Genomic DNA, 21848 nt, shown 5'->3' with positions numbered 1-21848 from the left:
AGTGTTTCCTGAATTTTGTTACAGGAACTGACTTCTGCTATAATTTTAACATTTACTTCCCATAGGAGCCCCATTTTAAAATTTTTGTTGCATATTATTTGTTCAATGACAGTACACCTAGACAATGCTCTTCTTTAAAAGAAAGGAAAAAAACCCCAAACTTTTATTTCAGTTTCAAAAGTTTGGATATAATTGACCAATTCACAGTTATAATTTTTCTCTAGGAACAAAAACAACTGCCACCTGGGACTTCCCTGGTGGCGCAGTGGTTGGCAGTCCTCCTGCCAGTGCAGGGGACACGGGTTCAAGCCCTAGTCTGGGAAGATCCCACATGCCACAGAGCAACTGAGCCAGCGTGCTGCAACTGCTGGGCCTGCATGCCACAGCTACTGAGGCCCAGGAGCCTAAGAGCCCGTGCTCCGAAACAAGAGAAGCCACCGCAACGAGAAGCCCAACGGCCCCCGCTTGCAGCAACTTAGAGAAGGCCTGTGCGCAGCAACGAAGACCCAATGCAGCCAAAATTAAATAAATAAAAATTAAAAACAAAACAAAACAAAACAACTGCCACCTGATGAATGGGGGATAGGGGCGGGGGGGATGTTGAAGAGTGAGTTAGTAGTTTTGGGAGGGAGACCAGAGCGGATAGAAAAGGGTAAATTAAGTATCCAGGTCCTTAAGAAACAATTTTTGGGAAAGTGCTGCTGGATCAAACATTGCACATTACTTCTTGGTACCTTCCTTTTCCTTTTTAAATATAGGTGCATTTGGACATTTCAACTAATAGAGTTTATAATAAGTACATAAATTTATAGAGGTAGATATCTACCTTCTGTACCAACCTCTTGTCTATTTCAATGGGGGGGGTGTGTATATATGAATATATATTAAATCAAAATGTAACTGCATTACACGACATAGTTTATATGATACTGTATCTCCCTCACACACACCCCATTTCACAAAGTGTGGTAGGTGGGCCTCTGGCCTCAGACCCAGCAGGGCTCCACCCAAGCTCCACCCTGGACCTGCCTAAAAGGAATCTCTGGGGGGAGGGGAGAGCAGAATCTGCATGTTAAGAAGCACTCATGTTGTTTCTTGTGTCTAATCCAGTTTGAGAACTTTGAGCTTAATATAAACACACTGCCCCTAAAATATTCCTTCACTTTTATTTGTTTAATTGCCAATCGAGCTGTAAGCAATACTGAAAAGAAAGGCAAGATCCTTTTGGGTAAAATAAAGGCGAACCAGTGACTCAGGAGTCACATCCTTAACTCTCCCCAGCCCACCCAAACAAAGGATCATGTGGCCCGCAGGTCTCCAAGCATTCATCATCACATGAGCCACTGTGGAGGAAGAACAATCCTTGGTACTTTTAGAATGTGGTCGAACTATGGGTGCCCTCTGGAAATACAATACCTAATACCAAAATAAAGACAATTTAGCTGTCAATAGAAATACAATATATTTCTCCCTTCTGTTTGTTTCAGCTCCTTTTGACAAGACGTGACTATTGGGATTTCCTCTTAATATATTAAATCTGACATCAAATTACTGCTTTAAGAACCTGATAGGAGTCCAATCTGGTTAAATTAAAAACGAAGCCAATAAACCAATGCAAGAAAACAACAGACGTTCACCATTGAAAAAGGCTTTCAGGATATTAAGTCTGCTGGCTTTGTGGCCATCAGGTTAAGCTTTAACTCACTGCGGATAGATAGGAAAAGGGAAAAGTTTGCACAGGAGCAGGATTCTCAACACTGATCACTGCCAAGACACAAAAAGTCAGCACTGGGATGTTTATTAAAGTTAATTTTTACTTTTGGGTCTCCAAGGGCATTAACACCAAAAGTTATAAATCTTATTCTCCCCCCCCCTCCACCAGAGGCCTAAAGCTGAACTTCATCTGGTACATATATATTTGAGCAAGACATTACTTTGCATTCTAGTTGCTGTATTATTTTGAGCAAATGAATACAGGTTATGTTCATATTAAAATGCATGAAGAACAATCAGAAGCAGAGCTAAAATACTACAACTTTAGCTTTCAATTTTTTTCTAACTTAAGTAAAAAGGACAGGTAATCATTTAAGCTGTAAAAGTTATGCACCCACCCCATATCAATAAAATGTAACTGAACCACAACAAAGAGATTATGATACCCAAGCTTGCTATGTTTGTACTTCTGAGCCAAGAAACATTGTCCTAAAGGTGCAGGCTGTATTTCCAAGTAGTACAGAAGTAAAGTCAGAATACACTGTCACCTGTAGTCCTTCTCACCACATCTCACATACAGGACTTGCCCTTTCAGAAGACAGATTTTGGAAATGTTTATTTTCCTATCTTGGAAAGCAAACAAAATAGAGAAATTTGCTAACAGAAAACTAAGTTTATATATTAGAAGCAATCAAGTTGTATGTTATACCTCAAAGCTGTAATGAAGCAAACCAGCTTTATAATTCCTCCATTTTACAGCTATTAAGTAATACATAGATTTGGATGCTCAAAACAAATAAGTGACAGTGCCCAGATGAGAGAGATTTCTCTCTTATCCATGATTAAGATAATTAGCATATTTGACATTTAAGTTGCTTAGGTGTAGCATTCACTAAATTCCATTTTCAAAACAGTATAGAACCAGCTATTGAATACTTTTTCATGGTATAGTATAGAATCCCCTAACTCTCTTGAGAGACCACTTGTGTTAATTTTTTTTATTTTTTTTGCCAAAGAAGATCCCCATAAACCAGCTGAATGAAAAAAATGGCTCAATCCTCCTTCCATTTTCATCATGGAAGAACCTCTAGTCTGAGTCAGGAAGCTCAGCGGGGCTCTCAGGATGAACTAGAAGGAAATCATTTAAGAAACCTCTTCTGTCAAGGACACAGTTTACAATGGTGTCTTAAGGGAAAAAATGAAGACATTCACTGGGTCAAAATACTGCATAAATTATTTCCCTCTTGAAATCACTTCCTTGAACTGCACTTTCCAAAACATCAAGCATTCTTCTTTGATATTTGCTCATATTAAATCAGAGCTTTTTTGCTTTCATGAATTTTCTTCCAAGGTAATCTTTACAAAGCTCATAAACTGGGGGTGGGGACAGAGGACGGAGCAAAACTGGTTCCATACCAGTTTAAGAGCATTGCTTTTTGCCGTGGAAAATTTCCCCCACCAGAGTAAGAGATCCACCAAAAACCGGCTTCATAATAATCTTGGGAACAATCTAACTTTCCTCTATTATTTTTTTTTAAACATCATTAACTTTAGTCAAATTCAAACAAACAAACAAAAACCTGTGGGAGAGTTACCTAAACTTAATTTCCTTCTGCAGTTTGTGTGAAAGAGCTTTTGAGACGTGCTCAGCCACCAGAAGCTACTCTTCTAAAGAAGCAAGTTCAACTCCCCCAACTCTCATTCATGCACCCTCCCCCTGCTACACACACACACACCCTGGGGGGAGGTGGGCCAGGGCTTCTCCAGTAGCACAAGGTGCATTTAAAACCGGTTAATCCCTGACGGTAGTTGAAGAGATGTAGGTATTCCTTTCTAAAATTCAGGGATTGCTTCAATGAAGGGGTTAGCAGAGATGGAGAACCAAAGCCCTCCTTTCTCTTTTATCCATCCACACTCCTCAATATAAGGCAAGCTAATCCTCATAGAAAAGGACAGATCTACAAACTGATGGGATTCCATGCCCACCCCTACCCATCATAGGTTTACCAGTCCTCAAAAGAGGGTGTGCCAGGCTGTATACTCCTATAAAAGCACCGTCTCCAAGTGCTTTAGATCAGAATTTGGAAACTAAAGCCATGAACTACAACTATTTCACCTTAAAGCAAGGAAGCCTAGTCAATGTATCTGTTGTGCTTATAGATTCCAAAGGAAGCACACACTGATCTGAGAGGGGAGGCATAGAATATGCCCTGCTTTAACTGATGTTGCACTTCTAAATGACGGCCTTTCTCCACAATTCTGAAAAGGCAAAGCAGATATTTAATGTTCTCAAAATACTGACCCAAAATCTAATTTTTATAACTTAGGGAATTGACCTTTCATTCAATAAATGTCTTCCATATCTAGCAGAAGAAATCAACCACAAAGCAAAACAAAATAATCAATTTCCTACTTTTAGGTTTTAAAATGGAGAGGAATATGCAACCTCAATTTATGGAAATTCACAAGCCTAGAGATTTAAGCAGTCCCTCCCTCATTCAAAGTACTTCTAGCCTATGCAAGGAATACTAAAAATGTGAGACAATGTCTTAAGGAGCTGACTAGAGAGAAGAAATACACATGAAAAATTAGTCATGCACCATCCATCAACATCAAGTGAAGACTATTACCTTATAACAATAACAAATAATAAGAGAATAGTGCCATGGTCAGCTCATTTATTCACCATCAGTGCTACAAAATTCAGTTTCGTCTAAGTTTCCATCTATCTCTTCTACTCAAAAACAAACAAAAAAATCCTACCACCTAATTATTTAAACAGTGCACAATGGTTAGAACTGAGCTATAAATGCTATGAATATTCAGATCCAATGAGTCCAAGAATCTAAATTGTTTCAAAAGCAAACAGATGCTGACACATGGGCAAGATTTTACTACCCCAGATTATACATCACAGATGATGGCTGCGTTTCTCTTAGCACTACTCAGGCAGAGTGGCCCAGCTTTGGGGTTTCCTGAAATCCAAAAATACCTGCAATTTTCTCCATATATTCTCTCTGGGGATCTCAAAGATTACCTATTCTCCCACAAACACAATGTCTAAGTGAGTTTGGACCACATTCCAGCTATAAGTGAAAAAATGCACATTTACCACTTGAGAGATATACTCCCATGATGCAGACTAAGAAAATAGCAAGACAGCATGGCCTCGGGGACTTCCCTGGCAGTTCACTCATTAAGACTCTGCACTTCCAATGCAGGGGGCGCAGGTTCAATCCCTGGTCGGGGAGCTAAGTTCCCAGGTGCCATGCAGTGAGGCCAAAAAATTTAAAAAAAAAAGACATCGTGGCTTTGTTCCTAGTTCAAGGGCACATCTGAAGGCCAGGCAGAAAAGCAGAATATGCACAGTCCTCCTATTTCAATTACTAGCAAATTGAACTACCATACTGATAACTCGGATTTTTACATCTTGTAGCAAAGTACTTTTAGCAGAAATTGCTTTTTGCGCATTTAGACTGAGGCGTTGCAGCTCCCTTTCAACACCTCATCTCAGCATTAAAGAGGCAGCCTGGAAGTAAGGAAATGCTGCAGGGCAGCTCAGAAGTCAGGCAGGCACTGCTCTACCTGCGTGACCTCAAGCAAGAAACAGAATGGCTGAGCCTCAGTTTCCTGAACAAATGTGAAAAAATACAAGTACTTACCTATTTAAGCAACTGAGAAGAGTCAAAGAGGTAATCCAATTACAGTTGCTGTGCCTGGCACACAGCAGTGTCCAATTTAGCTATTACCTCATTTTATTCTTAATTAATTTAAGGGTTCAGACACTGAAATCACTCACATCTGAGTTCAAATCCCAGCTTTCTATTATTGAGCTCTGTTAGATACCATTTAATTTCTTAGATCACAGCGTCTTAATCTAAGGTTTTGATGCCATGGACCCTTTTGGCAGTTAAATTTCAGTCAAGGTTAGCATAAATAAAGATGCAACTTTTGTTTGTCATCCAAGTTTTCCTACTACATGGCCTCAAGTTAAGAACCTCTCTCTTAGAACAGCCAATAAAATGGGGGCAGGGGATAAACCACTGAGTCTAGAGGATTAAATATACAAAGCACATAGAGGTGCTCTATATAGTGAAGTTCTTTTTCTTCCTAGAAACTTCTATCTCTTAGGAAAAAATTTCAAAGTCTCATCAAGCCCAAACTTTAAGCTTAAAGCATCTATTTCTTTGAGTGACCTATTTGGGTCTTCAGACCTGAAATGTGTTTAGCCTTGTAAGAGTTCCCCCAAATCACTATATTACATCAAAAAGCAACTTGAGGAGCTCTCATTAATTTAAATGCGACACCAAAGTACTTTCCAGTAAAACTGAAAGTTTAAAAAGAATGTATATCTAAATTGTAGGCTTCCTTTAGCACCAACTGCTGTCACAACTAAAATGAAATCATACACAACAGTTTGAATTTCATAAAAATCACTAATGCCTTGTCATCACTCTTAAAGCCTCATTACAAAAAAAGTAACAAACCATGGAAAGTCAGGGCTGGAGGTTCTTACAATAGCGTTCCTCTGACAGCAACTGCAGTTCATTATCCTCTCCCCTTCACCAACCCCGATACATTCCTGGTCTTTGCCTACTCAGCAGATTCACGCAAGCTGTGCCGTTTTATGTGCAATCGTACATTCTGGCAGTAAAATTTCCAGTCACTTACCAGGCAAATTCTCAACCACCTCCCCCAAGGCGAACTGTTTCACATTAATCGATTTCTAAAATTCTGCTCAAGGCATTAGCGGAGAGGGGAAAAAAAAATCAGGAGAACCAGAAGGAGGTGCACAAAGAAACTAAAGGACAATTTGGGCAAAGGCAGACAAGTTAAATCAACTTTATTTTTCTGAAAATAATTATTTTTGGAAGAGAAGAGAAATTTAACTTTAATCTTAACTTTAACTCAACCCCCTCCTCTCTGCAGAAATTGTCTAGTATGTTCTCCAAACTGTTTTTTATCTGACATAAATAAAGAACCACAGCATCAGGAATGATGAGAAAGCAATGACAAAGCTGCTTCCTGCTCGTCCTCTTCGCAGCACCCCGACCCTTCCCTTGCAACCTTCAATTCTCCTAGCCACTAACATATTTTAAAAGTTTCTCTCGGTGCCTGCCTTACCTTGACTGGGCTGCCATAATTCAGTTTATAGAGCTCAAGGTCTCCTGTCCATCAGAGCCTTCAACCCGCGGCCCTTCTGCCAGCGCCGCGCTCACCATTTGCCGGGGCCGGGCGGGGACGATTCCCCAGCGCGACTACCCGATTTTACCGGACTACCTGCTCCCGAGCCCGGGCGTCCTCAGCGCAGCCTCGGGCTCCGAGCGTATTGGCTCGCGCTAATCCTGATGGACATCCGGGCACTGGGGCCTCTGCAGGCAAACTACACTCTGGACTGGCCCGGGGAGCTTCGCGTCTGAATTCAGACCGAGTGAGATCCCTCCGGGCGATTCCGGAGAAGGGAAACCGAAGGGCTCCCTTCGCGCAAAGCCCACCAACGCACAGCTTTCGCCAAGCAGCACTAGAACTCCGGCCCGCGTCAGAAGGTAAAGGAAATCGTCCTTCGGCTCTGTTAAAGTTGTCCGAGTTCGCCTGGACACCCCCTTCAACAAAGTTCTGGTGGTACGGTCCGCCTCCTTAAAAGGGCACGGCGCTCCACCGGCCCAGCCCGAGGCTGCGCCGGGCGGGGGCGCAGAGCCCGAGCGCCGACGCAGCCCAGCTGGCTCGACCGCGGCGCAGCCCCGCCTGCAGGCTCCTGGCTACCGCTCTCTTGTCAGGTTTTAACAATGTACAAACACACACTGCCGGAACACGCAGTACCCGGGCGGTCAGAACTCCAGCCCCAATTTGAATATTTGTTGAATACTGGGTCCCAAGAGGCTGAAGTGAACAAGGAATAAAACCACAGCAGTAAAACACGTTCGCTACGTTTGATCGTGCCAATGCTTGCAGTCAGGAAATGTGCAACTAACGCACACTTGTTTGACTTTGTTAGCTTTCAGTTTTGATTTCGTTACATTGAAACAAATATGTACAAAGCGCCGTCTTTTTAAAAAAAAAAAACGCCCTTTCTTTTATTGGACAACATTCAGATTAAAAGGAAACAGCAACTCAGATGGTACTTGAAGAAGTAATTAAGGAACTGACAAATTTTTAGAAAATGACTGAGGATGCAAGCCAACAATATATTAAACACTGTAAGTACAAACGAAACCGTGTCCTACTAAGGGGGCCAGGGAAGGCATTTAAATTTAAACTGTGCCTAAAGCTAAGCAGGGAAAAACGTCGTTGAGGTTGGGCTTCAGCGTCTCATGCGGACCAGCAGCACACTGTAGGAGCTGCAAGCTCTAAATGGAGTGAATGCCGGCCCCGTGGACTCCCCATTCTACCTAGAATCATGACAGTGACACCATCTCACAAAGAGATACTCCACACTGTACTGCTAAGGAGCCATGGATAGACATGTTGACATCTGCACAAAAACTGCAAAGCTGAGAGGTGGGGGCTGGCGGGTGGAAGGCCCAAAGCATCTCTATGGTGGGTCTCAAAGTGTGATTCGTGGTCTCCTGGGAGTCCCCAGGACCTTCTCAGAGGTCAAGCTATTTTTAGAATAACACAAAGACATTATTTGTCTTTTTCACTGTGCTGACATTTGCACTGATGGTGCAAAAGCAATTGTGGGGAAACTGCTGGCACCTTAGCACTAATCAAGGCAGTGGCTCTTCACTCATTAGCAGTTTAAAAAAGAAAAAAAGGTCAGTTTTCTTTACACATGTCCTTAACGAAGCGAGCAGTAAGAATTACTACTTTTCTTAAATCTTGACCCTTGAGTACAGGTCATTTTAATGTTCTTTGTGACAAAATGGGAAGTCCACATGAAGCACTCTGCTGCTGCAGAGTGAAGTACAGTGGTTGTCTAGAAGAAAAGCACTTGTATAATTGAGTTGCAAGCTGAAATAGCTGTTTTTTTCATGGACTACCATTTCTAAAGAAATGGTAGTCCATGAAAAAAATTGAAAGAACAAGTGAGGAACAATTGACGAACTGTGGTTATTCTGACTTGGGTATTTGGTAATCATTTTCTCAAAAATGAACAAAGTGAGTCTGTTTCTTCAAGGAAAACAACTGACAGTATTTATTGCCAATGATAAAATTTGAGTTTTCAAGCATTTTGGAAAATGACATCTGCCACTGCGAGCCTGTCAGCCTCCCAATACTTAAAGACTTTCCCGATGAGGTAAGGACAGTAATGAATGTGGTTTTAGAAGACCTGTGTACGGACTTCCCTGGTGGCACAGTGGTTAAGAATCTGCCTGCCAAGGCAGGGGACACGGGTTCGAGCCCTGGTCCACAAAGATCAGACATGCCACGGAGCAACTAAGCCCGTGCGCCGCAACTACTGAGCCTGCACTCTAAAGCCCGCGAGCAACAACTACTGAGCCCACGCTCTAGAGCCCGTGAGCCACAACTACTGACTAAGCCTGTGAGCCACAACTACTGAAGCCCACACGCCTAGACCCTGTGCTCCGCAACAAGAGACGCCACCACAGTGAGAAGCCAGCACACCACAACAGAGCAGCCCCTGCTCGCCACAACTAGAAAAAGCCCATGCAGAGCAACGAAGACCCAATGCAACCAAAACTAAATTAATTAATTAAATTTTAAAAAAAGAAGACCTGCGTAACTCAGTGACCACAATTTTCTAAACAGTACAAAATTGTGGGGCATCCCTGGTGGCGCAGTGGTTAAGAATCCGCCTGCCAGTGCAGGGGACACGTGATTGAGCTGTGGTCTGAGAAGATTCCACATGCCGCGGAGCAACTAAGCCCGTGCGCCACAACTACCAAGCCTGCGCTCTAGAGCCCATGAGCCACAACTACTGAGCCCACATGCCACAACTACTGAAGCCCGCACACCTAGAGCCCATGCTCCACAACAAGAGAAGCCACCACAATGAGAAGCCTGTGCGCCACAATGAAAGAGTAGCCCCTGCGCACCACAACTACAGAAAGCCCACGCACAGCAACAAAGACCCAACACAGCCATAAATAAATTAATTAAATAAATTTTTTTAAAATCGTGCACGGGTAAAAGATCCATTGAAAGTGCAGGACAGACCAATGGATTTTAATATATCAAAAAAAGTTCAATGATATGATTTCAAATTCCACATTGCAACTAACCTTTAAGAAACTATGACTTGTAGAGTTTTGATATAATATCAAAAAAGGTATTAAAATACTCCTCCATTTTCTGTGAGGCTGCATCTTCTTCATATATTTCAACCAAAATAACATTGCAACAGATTGAACACAGAAGCAGATGAGAATCTGGCTGTCTTCTTTAGTTTGGACAGTAAAGAGATTTGCATAAATGTAAAATAATGCCACTCCTCTTACTAAATTTTTTATTTTGGAAATAGTTTTTTTTTCCAAATAAAAATATTATTTAAGTTAACAGGTAATGGGTTTATTATTTTAAAGAATTTAATATTTTAAATATCTCAATTTTAATTTTTAATACAGCAAGTGTCAATAGATAAAACACACACATACAAAAACTCTTTGGGGTTTTTAATAATTTGAGGGTGCAAACTTATTCCATGTCATTTGTTGATACTTCCATGTCTCCTCCAGCTCTCCACAATCATCATGGCTTCTCTTATATTAAAAGTAATATTATTATATTATAGCTATTCCTGTGTAGAATCTTAGCACCAAGATCAGCTTTGGTAAAATATCAAATCACCTGTGTCATGTGTTAAAACCACAGACTCCAGAACTCGTGAATCAAAATCTTTGTAGGGAGAGGTCTCAGGGATATGCACTTCAACAAATTCTCTAGCTAATACTTGTCTGCTTACATGTGAGAACGACTTGCTTAGATCACGCATACTTAAAAGATAAAAGTGAGCTCTTTGATTCAGTATTGGTTTATAATCCCTCAGTCATTTTAAGTGTCATGGTTGGACAGCATTTATTTTCATTCATAAGAAATCTCTATCAGACAATAAAATACCACTGCACACGTGTATTCTTTTGCAATAGAAGAATGACAAACCTTGAAGGAAACAAAGCATAAATTTAGGCAAAAGTCTACTCTCCAAAATTTTTTTTTTTTTTTTTTTTTTGCGGTACGCGGGCCTCTCACTGTTGTGGCCTCTCCCGTTGAGGAGCACAGGCTCCGGATGCGCAGGCTCAGCGGCCATGGCTCACGGGCCCAGCCGCTCTGCGGCATGTGGGATCTTCCCGGACCAGGGCACGAACCCGTGTCCCCTGCATCGGCAGGAGGACTCTCAACCACTGCGCCACCAGGGAAGCCCCCCAAAATTTTTTGCTTGCCATTTTCCCCCATCTTTCTCTTGTTCTAAATACCAACTATGATATTTATCCTTTAAATTGATATCAGACATATAAGTAAGCAGAAACAATATTGCATAATAGCATTTACTCACAAAATTTCCATTTATCACTGGCTAGAAATATAACATCACTTATATTAAAATTACATTTTTCCCCTGTGAACTGTGTTAATTGTGCTGTTCCACTGAAGATGAGGAAATGAAAGAATACCCCAAATATTTACACACACGGAAATATGAAATCAACAGCACATTGGGATTACACCTGAGATTCCCAGGGCTCTCAAGATCATTTGTAACATAAATTAGTGAGAGTAATTTGAAACAGATGTGGGATTACACTCGATTTGTAATAGATCTAACAATACTAGAGGAAAGTGCAGGAGAAATTATTCTGGAATTGGATACTCCATGTGGCTGAAGAAGTTCAGCAATACACACGTGGGTGTTATTATCTCCAAGTGTTTTGAAAACACCATTGTACCCAACCCACAGTCTTGTTCTGCAGTGAAACTGAACAAAAGACATTCTTAACCTTTTGGGGGCCCATAATTCTTTGCCTTACTGATGAGATTCGAGGATACAGACCTATGCACATGACATCTGCTATACTTTGATGTTCATGATCCCCCTGCAGCTCACCTAAGGAGGACCTGAGGCTCTGTAGACTTCAGGTGATAAATCCCTGGGCCCTAAGGTGCACTCAAACTGGACCAGCTAATGGACCCAATTTACCTTACAAATAATGGGTACGATCACCTGTCAATCTTCACTGCCCCTTTAAAATGTTAGGACTGTCTTAGTAATTGCCCAGTACAGTGAAGTTTTGTGGGTTTTTTTTTTTTGGCCCTGCCACACAGCTTGTGGGATCTTAAGACTGAACCTAGCGAAAGCACAGAGTCCTAACCCCTGGACTGCCAGGGAATTCCCTACAGTGAAGAATTTCTAATGAAAATAATGGAAAGAGGGAATACCCTTCTAGCTGCTAGATGGGATTCTGCCCTATTCATGAATTGCCTAATAAAGCCAATTCAAAATAAGTCTTAAAAAATAAAAATAAATGAATGGAAAGATGTTACATGACAGCAAAATATCATCTATATATCAAAATAACAAGTTTCTCAGTATGGTGAGAATATGCTAATCAGTGCTACATTTCCAGAATTCACCAAGCCTACAGTGACCAAGTATGCTAACAACAAAAAAGTAAGGTACACAATTTAATAAACAGGGCAGAATTTATAAGGTGAGTGGGACAGACTGTTTTACTACCTGAAATGGGTTCTTGAATCACAAGAGTGCCTTTTTATTAGCTCTTTAAATTAATGAGCTTTATAAATGACACTTGCACACATGTAGTGGCAACAACAGATGGCATATATAACAATATCTTAAGTACAATCACAAATGTGCCCTACATATTGTTATCCAAGAGTGAAAACAGAATCATCTTTCAAGTGTTCCATCATTTATTTGGCAAAATATAAACAGGCATATGTTTTAAAAGGTATGTTTATATATATTTTTTTAATTTAGGAGATAGAAGGCAAAATCTACCATACTTTAAATTTAATAAAAAAAAACTTTTTGAAACAAGTTGCCTTAATCAGAACTGTTAAATATTCATTCAATGTATGCATTTGGTCCACAATAGTCATTCAATGATACTACTCTTTAATGGCATTTTTGATCTAAAAGTCACGTCGGTCAAATCTAAGAATTTTTACTTCATTTCAGTGGGATGCTGTTTAATGAGGACACTGCAAAAATCACTTCACCAAAAGAAGGGTGCTCAAGGTGCCACTGGACAGTCACAAATAAATCAGACACAGGAAAAGGGAGGGGAGACAAAGGAGGAGAAAAAAGATGAGCCATCTCCGGTGGGCAGAGATAGCAGGGAAAACTGGATAAGCATCGCTGGAAATTAACTAGCTCCCCCTTCAGCTATGACCTCAACACAAAACAGTCCTCCCCTTGCTGTTCCTGAGAAAGTCCTCTTCTTCCCCAGCTTTACGCCACACTTTTCAGGTCCTCTACCATGATCTTCAAATCAGGTGTATGTGGAAGTCCTCAAGAAGGATGACGGCAGAGGTTTGAAGCAAATGTATTTCCTGGTTCTTCATTCCCAAATGCCCTCTTTCCTGAAACGAGGGTTCAGGCTTTCCTCCCACTTCCGCTTGCCTTTCCCTACTTGATCAAGAAAAGTAGGCCTCTCACCCATTCCAAATCACTCTTCTAAGTGTACATTGCTCCAGGGTGCAAATATGTCTGAAGCCCCAGAGGAACAGTTCTTTGTAGGAGGACAGTCCCTGAGCTCAAATCAGGAAAAACTCATGGGTGGCTCCTCATCTGACATATCCAGGTAACCAACCTGGAGCAAGGCCCTGCCTTACCAATCCAGCTATATATCAGAATTATGAAATGAGATGGAAATTTTCTCTGATACAATTCAGCTGATAGGTTTGAGACTAAAGACTTCCAGTTTTTCAACATTCTTTTGGAGGGGACACAAGCAAAAATGTTTAAAGACTACTGCCCAATATCACCTCTTCCTTCACTGAAATGTCTTTTTCTCTACTCCTGGTCTACACTTTTCCTATCTTTTTCTGTTTGTACATAGATAAAACATTCTTCCTTCCCCACCCCAATACCCCTGCCCATCCATACCAGTTGACTTATTTATTCTCAGCCTACAAACAAGCTCAAGTTTCCCCAACCCCCAACCCCACCCCAACATGTAACTGAGCAGGACCCTATGGGATCTTCCTGGGACAGACCCCTCCCCCATATCTTCTGCTTTAGCTCCTCTCTGAATTACCTAAATAACAGTATCTGATGCACATTTCCTGAGTTGTTTTTCAGATGCTAAAACCACCACCAAACAAAGAAATTAACTACTTGATGATCCCGAGCACATACCCCCCAGACCTACCGGTGCCTAAGGATTGATAATGTTAACTCCTATGACACCACCTTGTCACCCCACCATAAACAAATCAGAGAACAGTGCACAAGCTGATCACTTACCCTGGGACGCCCCGCCCTCACCTGGCATTTAAAAATGCTTTGCCGACACCCTTTGGGGAGTGTGGGTTTTGTTTCTTTGTTTGTTTGAGCATGAGCCACCTATTCTCCTTGCTTGGCCCTGCAATAAACCTTTCTCTGCCCCAAACTCCCACATTTTGGTTTGTTTGGCCTCACTGTGAATTGGGCATATGAACTTTCGTTTGGTAACACACACTTTAAAAAAAAAAAAAGTCTTTTTACTTTGGAATAATTTTAGATTTACAGAAAAGTTGCAAAGAATTCTCATATACCTCCCTGGCCAGTTTCCCCATTTTCACATCTTATAGTATCATCTGTCATTTGTCAAAACTGAGAAATCCACATTGGTATACTACTATGAACTAAACTCTAGACTTATTTTAATTTCCATTAATATCCTCTTTCTGCTCCAAGAGCCAATCCAGGATATCACACACTGCACTGTGTGACAGTTTCTCAGTCTTTCCTGGTTTTTTATGACTTTGACAGTTTTGAGGAGTTCAGGCCAGGTGTCCCCATCTGGCTTTGTCTAATGGTTTTTCCCTTCAAGGAAGGGAGGGACTTATGCTCCACTCATGTGGGGTGGTAGTACCCACACATTACTTGGAATTCTTTTGTAAGAAAGATTTACTTCTCCATTTATTAATGTATTCAATCATTTATTTATAGCAGTATGGCATATACTCACAGATACTTACTTTATCCTTTGGGCTATAATCCAATGCTCTACGATTTACTTTATTGCTCAAATTGTTCTGGCTCTGGCCACTGGGAGCTCTTCCAGTTAGCCCCTCATCCCTTTGACTTGCTCCCCTCCTTTTGTCTTTTAAGCGCTTCCTTACTTTCTGGTACTACAAGGGACTCCAGGCTCATTTTCTATTTTCTCTACCACAGCTTTCTCTAGAATCAGCCATTTCTCCCACATATCAGTCTTCTCCCCCTAAAAGCTATGCCCAATCTCCTTCTGCCATCACAGCCAAACTTCCTAAACAAAGAGTGGTCTGCTTCCTTTGTGACCCCAGTGGCCACCTTCCTCAAAACTCTCCTCTGTGGACTTTCATGATACCTCTCTATTTGGAGGGACCTCATTGTGTTTCATAATTCTTTCTGCTCACACATCTGGGATCCAATATGAGATGCTAGAAAACGTCCCTTATCTCTCAGTCTACATGCTGTCTTGGACAAAATTATCAGTGACCCTCCAGAAGTGTGACTCTAGCCCAAGCCTCTCCCCACAAGTCCAAGTCCCTTCTTTCCAGCTGCCCAAAACCACTTTCCTGGGTATAAAAAGGCACTTGGGAGGCTGTCCCAAATGGATCATTCACTTAGTGAAAAGTGTCACCTTAGAGATGCCAAGAGCCACCTATCATTCAACCTGAGCTGCTTCTTGGGTCTGCAAGGGTGGCTTCTCTACAGAGGGAGGGGACAATGTCTCCTTCACCAAAGAAGGGACTGGTGCGGGGCTGTGGTGGGGGGTGGGGGGGGGTGGGGGGAGTGTTGCTGGTTCCATTCTTAGGAATAAAAGCAGAGGGCAGAATTCAAAGAGGACTTCCAATTAGCAGATCAGGAGGGATGTGGGTCACATAAAACTAAAAAATTCCATTATCTTTATAATGTATTTAACTGTAATGATCAGCAATTAACTTCTTAAAATAAGATCTGCCTCCTTAAGTTTTTTACTAGTAAAAACCAGGGAGTACGCACAATAACGAGTATGCAAGGAGTGTGCAGGGTAGAGCGGTGATGCCTTTAAAAAGGAAAGGCAAACAGGTTAAAGGAAAGAGACAAAATTAGCCTGAGAAATGGTCCCAGGCCAGGCAGTGACCCTCGGGCAACTCAAACTCAACAGGGCCAGAATTAACATGACTCTAACCCATTCCTCTCTCCTGGTCCTAGTCACCAATCACCCAAACTAAAGATCAGTCACTCTCTCCTTTTCCTGGCTCTTCCTGCACATGTAATCACCACCCAAATCCCAAAGGTCTCTTGAGATAGTAAAAGTGCAGTGGTGTCATTGCAGGGAGATCTTACTTGAAATACTTCTCTGTTTTCTTGAATTTATACAACTAGTCTCGAAATGCTTTTTCTCCCCCTGGGTTGAATATGCTTTCACTCTCCTGTTTTACAAAAATATGTTATGACATAGAAAGATACAGTATAAACTTTAAAAAAAAAAACAGCAGTTGCTATACAGTGCAGCTGTTATGAACCCACTTTACCAAAATTGAAATAAATCTGTGTATTAAAAAGATTGACTGAGCCTCTGTACCAAATGTTAGCCATAGATATTCCTGGCTGGAAGGATCAAATGACTTGTCTTCTTCTGGGCATTTAAAAATATTCTAAGTATTATAAAATGAACACTTACCCGCAATTTACGTTTTTTACAATTGTAATAATTTACAATTATTGTAGAAAATAAACAATGATGAAATCTTAGCTCCAGAAAGGAGACCAAAGGAGATCATCTAATCCAATTCTCCATGCAAGAATGCTCTTTCTCCTCCTAGACTGGCCTGTTTGCATATTTCCAGGGACATGTGTTGTAATTACAAGGCAGCCCCTTCCACTGCTGGCCAGTGATAGTGGTGGAAACCTCTGTGCTCCATAGAGCTAAAACTGGCTTCCCTGCAGCCATCATCCATTGGTTCTACTTCTGCCCTCTTGATTCTAATATAGTCATCCAGCTTTCCTATGCTTACTGTTGGATGATGTATCTTGCTCTATCCTTTGCCTTTATACCTATGCATGTTCTTATTTTTAAATACATCTATTGGAAGTAGATGACTGTGTTCGGTAAAACCCAGTCTGCTGGATCTCTGCCTTGTAACTGATATGTTTAGTCATTATTTTAATTATTGATATGGCTGGGTTTAAGTTCTATCAACTTGCTACTTGTCTTCTAGTTGTTTCTTTGGGTTCCTCTGTTGCTCCATTCTTGCATTCTTTTGCAAACTTTCAGGCCCCACCCAAACCTACAGAAGCAGAAACTCTGTTGGTGTGGTCCAACAATTAGAGTTTCAACAAGCCCTCCAGGTGATTCGGTTTCACACTAAAGTTCAGTAATCACTAGAGTCAATATGTACCAATTCGCTAACTCTTCCATCATCTAATTCCTACTGGAAATTAAAAATAATCATAAGATTTTCCATTTTTTCTAGAACACCTAACATTCTCTTAGTTCAGGTTCTTCTTCATACATCATCATACTTTTTCAATAGCTTAATGAAGATTATTTCCCTTGCCAAATCTCTCCCCCACCCCCCGCACTTAGCCTTCAACCTCACTGCCAGAGTATGGAATATATTGTTCCTAAAATATACATCAGATGTTACTCTTAAAGAAGAAAGAGAGAAAGACAGAGAGAGAGAGAGAGAGAGAGAGAGAGAGAGAGAGAGAGAGGGAGAGGGAGAAGGAGAGGGAGAGAGAGGGAGGGAGGGAGAGAGGGAGAGAGGGAGAGAGGGAGAGAGGGAGAGAGAGAAAGAGAGAGAGAGAGAGAAAGAGGGAGAGAAAGAAAGAAAGAAGGGAGAAAAAGAAAGGTAGAGAGAGCAAAGAAAGAAAGAGAGATAGAAAGGAAGGAAGGAAGGAAGGAAGGACAGACTTCCCTGACTCCAGGCTGAAGATTACAGGGGCATCCAATACCCTTCCCAATTTTGCACATCAGTAGCTTTCTTTCTCTCTCTCTCTTGTTTTTCTCTTTCTAGATCTGAAAATGAAGAATGTATTTATTTAAAGCAGAATTTTATATTATACATAGCATTTGGCAAACATATAAAAGAAATTCTCATCTTCTTAGAAAAATGGAAGGTAACATTGATAAAGATAAGATCCTATATTTCATGGTATTTCTCCAAAGCAGCATTTTTTTTTTTTTTTTTTTTTGGTGGTACGCGGGCCTCTCCCTGTTGTGGCCTCTCCCGTTGCGGAGCAGAGGCTCCGGACGTGCAAGCTCAGCGGCCATGGCTCACGGCCTAGCTGCTCCGCAGCATGTGGGATCTTCCCGGACTGGGTCAAGAACCCATGTCGCCTGCATTGGCAGGCGGACTCTCAACCACTGTGCCACCAGGGAAGCCCCAAAGCAGCATTTTTGACCAAAAGTTATCTCAAGTGAAATCAGAGACATAGATGCCACAGACAAGAGATTCTTTCTCCAGGTTCATAAAAAGCTCAAAGCAGTGGGGTTTACTACACAATACTATGATGTTAGTTGTCACTTTGAGTTGCAAACAATATTTAAACTGAAGCAAATGAAAATATTACATCCTCTATGTTATTTCTTTTTTTTAATTGAATTTAATTTTTTATACAGCAGGTTCTTATTAGTTATCCATTTTATACATATTGGTGTATATATGTCAATCACCGTCTCCCAATTCATCCACCACCACCACCTCCCACCAACCTCCCTCCATCACCATCCCACTCCATCATCACAAAAGCCCTCCAGCCAGCCAGTTCTCTTGTACCAGCAGTCTTTGCACAGAGTATTTTCTCTTTGTTGGAATGCTGCTTCCCCTCTTCTCCAGCTGGAGACTTGCTACCATTATTCAAATCCCAACCAAGGCAGCTCTTCTCAGAAGCTTTCTCTGAGATCTTAACCTTCACACTCTTTACCTATCACAAACTCTTACCTCTCATGTCTATCAAGTCATGAGGCTAGATGGGATTAAGGGGAATGTTTGCTTGTTCATGGGAAAGGCAGCCAACAGATACTGCAGTTAATGGATAATTACTGAAACAGAGAACTGTGAAGAACTCTGCTGGAGGGGCAGTTGGCAAGATTTCCTCCTACACATGAATGCCCCCAAACCAGCACAATCTGAGGAGTTCTCCGATCATGTAATCACTGGACTCTGACCTGGGCCCACAAATGAAGCAACTGGAGACCAGTGAACTATTTTCAACATTTCAAAAAGTCAACAGGAAATCACATATCTGCCCATGGAAAGCATGTGAGGGACGCTGCTTTGGGCCTTTCTGGAGCTTATGCCAACTGAGTGTGGCAACACCAGTTAGCTCACGCTGATCAGGAAGTCGAATTGACAGCTGTATGTGGTTTGATTTGATTTAAAAATAGAAAAACAAACAAAATTGTTTAAACATATTTTGTTTGGTAGAGGGACTCTTTCAAAACGTGAGATACAAAGAAAAAGAGAAAACAGTAATAATTAAAAACACACACAGAGGACGTCACTTTGAAGATAGGTACTTCCCTCTTGGATGTGAACTAATGAAAACAATTCAGATCCTTCAGACTGAGCAGTGGTTCACAACCTTGGCTACACCTGAGAATCACCTGGGGAGATGTATAAATTCCTGACACCCAGGACACACCCCAGACCAATTAATCTCTGGAGGTGGGACCCATGCATCGGTATTTTTTAAATGTCCTCAGGTGATTTAACGTGCAGCCAAGTTTGACAATCTCTGCTTTTGAGCCTTGCTCCTCCAAGCGTGAGCCACAGAGCCAGAGCAGCAGTGTCCTGCACGGGATACTTGTTAGAAATGCAAAATCTTGGCTTGCATGCCAGGTCAACGAAATCAGAATCTGCAGTTTAACAAAATACCTAGGTGATTCGTATGTCCATTGAAGTCTGAGAAACATGGAGAGGAACCCAGACGGCGGAGTAGAAGGACGTGCTCTCACTCCCTCTTGCAAGAGCACCAGAATCACAACTACCTGCTGGACAATCATCGACAGGAAAACACTGGAACTCACCAAACAAGATATCCCACATCCAAAGACAAAGGAGAAGCCGCAGTGAGATGGTAGGAGGGGCGCAATCACAGTAAAATCAAATCCCATAACTGCTGGGTGGGTGACTCACAGACAGGAGAACACTTATACCACAGAAGTCCACCCACTGGAGTGAAGGTTCTGAGCCCCACGTCAGGCTTCCCAAACTGGGGGTCCGGCAGTGGGAGGAGGAATTCCTAGAGAATCAGACCTTGAAGCCTAGCAGGATTTGATTGCAGGACATAGACAGGACTGGTGGAAACAGAGACTCCACTCTTGGAGGGCACACACAAAGCAGTGTGTGCATCAGGACCCACGGGAAGTAGCGGAGCAGTGACCACAGGGGAGACCTACCTGCTAGTGTTGGAGGGTCTCCTGCCAGACCTACCTGCTAGTGTTGGAGGGTCTCCTGCAGAGGTAGGGGGCAGGGTGGGGGGGGGAAGACTGTGGCTCACTGTGGGAACAAGGACACTGACAGCAGAATTTCTGGGAAGTGAGCCCTCCCAGAGTCTGTCATTAGCCCCACAAAAGAGCCCAGGTAGGCTCCAGTGTTAGGTTGCCTCAGGCCAAACAAACAACAGGGAGAGAACACAGCCCCACCATCAACAGTCAAGTAGATTAAAGTTTTACCGAGCTCTGCCCACCAGAGCAACCGGCAGCTCTACCCGCCACCAGTCCCACCCATCAAGCCCCTTAGATAGCCTCATCCACCAGAGGGCAGAGGGCAGGAGCAAGAAGACCTACAACCCTACAGACTGTGGAACAAAAACCACATTCACAGCAAGACAAACAAGATGAAAAGGTAGAGGGTTATGTACCAGATGAAAGAACAAGATAAAACCCCAGAAAAACAACTAAATGAAGTGGAGATAGGCAACCTTCCAGAAAAAGAATTCAGAATAATGATAGTGAAGATGATCCAGGATCTCGGAAAAACAATGGAGGCAAAGATCAAAAAGATAAAAGAAATGTTGAACAAAGACCTAGAAGAATTAAAGAACAAACAAACAGAGATGAACAATACAATAATTGAAATGAAAATTACACTAGAAGGAATCAATAGCAGAATAACTAAGGCAGAAGAACAGATAAGTGACCTGGAAGACAGAATGGTGGAATTCACTGATGCGGAACAGAAAAAAGAATGAAAAGAAATGAAGACAGCCTAAGAGACCTCTGGGACAACATTAAACGCAACATTCCCATTATACAGGTCCCAGAAGGAGAAGAGAGAGAGAAAGGGTCTGAGAAAATATTTGAAGAGATTATAGTTGAAAACTTCCCTAACATGGGAAAGTAAATAGCCACCCAAGTCCAGGAAGCACAGTGAGTCCCACACAGGATACACCCAAGGAGAAACACACCGAAACACATAGTAATCAAATTGGCAAAAATTAAAGACAAAGATAAATTATTGAAAGCAGCAAGGGAAAAACGAAATATAACGTACAAGGGAACTCCCATAAGGTTAACAGATGATTTCTCAGCAGAAGCTCTTCAAGCCACAAGGGAGTGGCAAGCTATACTTAAAGTGATGAAAGGGAAGAACTACAACCAAGATTACTCTACCCAGCATGGATCTCATTCAGATTCGATGGAGAAATCAAAAACTTTACAGACAAGTAAAAGCTAAGGGAATTCAGCACTCCCAAACCAGCTCTACAACAAATGTTAAAGGAACTTCTCTAAGTGGGAAACGCAATAGAGGAAAAGGATCTACAAAAACCAACCCAAAACAATTAAGAAAATGGTCACAGGAACATACATATCGATAATTACCTTAAACATGAATGGATTAAATGCTCCAACCAAAAGACACAGGCTTGCTGAATGGATACAAAAACAAGACCTGTATATATGCCATCTAAAAGAGACCCACTTCAGACCTAGGGACGCATATAGACTGAAAGTGACGAGATGGAAAAAGATATTCCATGCAAATAGAAAACAAAAGAAAGCTGGAGTACCTATACTTATATCAGATAAAACAGA

The 21848-nt window shown here is 41.7% G+C and overlaps 1 protein-coding gene across 5 annotated transcripts in view; it reads right to left on the bottom strand.

Moving 5' to 3' along the window:
• AFF1 (ALF transcription elongation factor 1) overlaps positions 1 to 21848 on the bottom strand; it is a 206703-nt gene that overhangs the window by 119439 nt on the left and 65416 nt on the right. For 2 of the 5 annotated variants that reach the window (XM_079919254.1, XM_079919255.1), the window contains exon 1: positions 6838 to 7437. The exons of the other annotated variants lie outside the window; for them this stretch is intronic. In XM_079919254.1, the coding sequence (XP_079775380.1) occupies positions 6838 to 6854 (17 nt within the window). In that variant the 5' untranslated portion in view covers positions 6855 to 7437. Of the gene's footprint in view, positions 1 to 6837; positions 7438 to 21848 lie in introns of those variants that run through there. 5 annotated transcript variants of the gene reach the window in all.

Source organism: Stenella coeruleoalba (genome assembly GCF_951394435.1).
Source record: "Stenella coeruleoalba genome assembly, chromosome: 4".
NCBI classification, from domain to species: Eukaryota; Metazoa; Chordata; class Mammalia; order Artiodactyla; family Delphinidae; genus Stenella; species Stenella coeruleoalba.
Note: the sequence above shows the minus strand (reverse complement) of the source record. Positions and strands in the feature narration are given on the sequence as shown.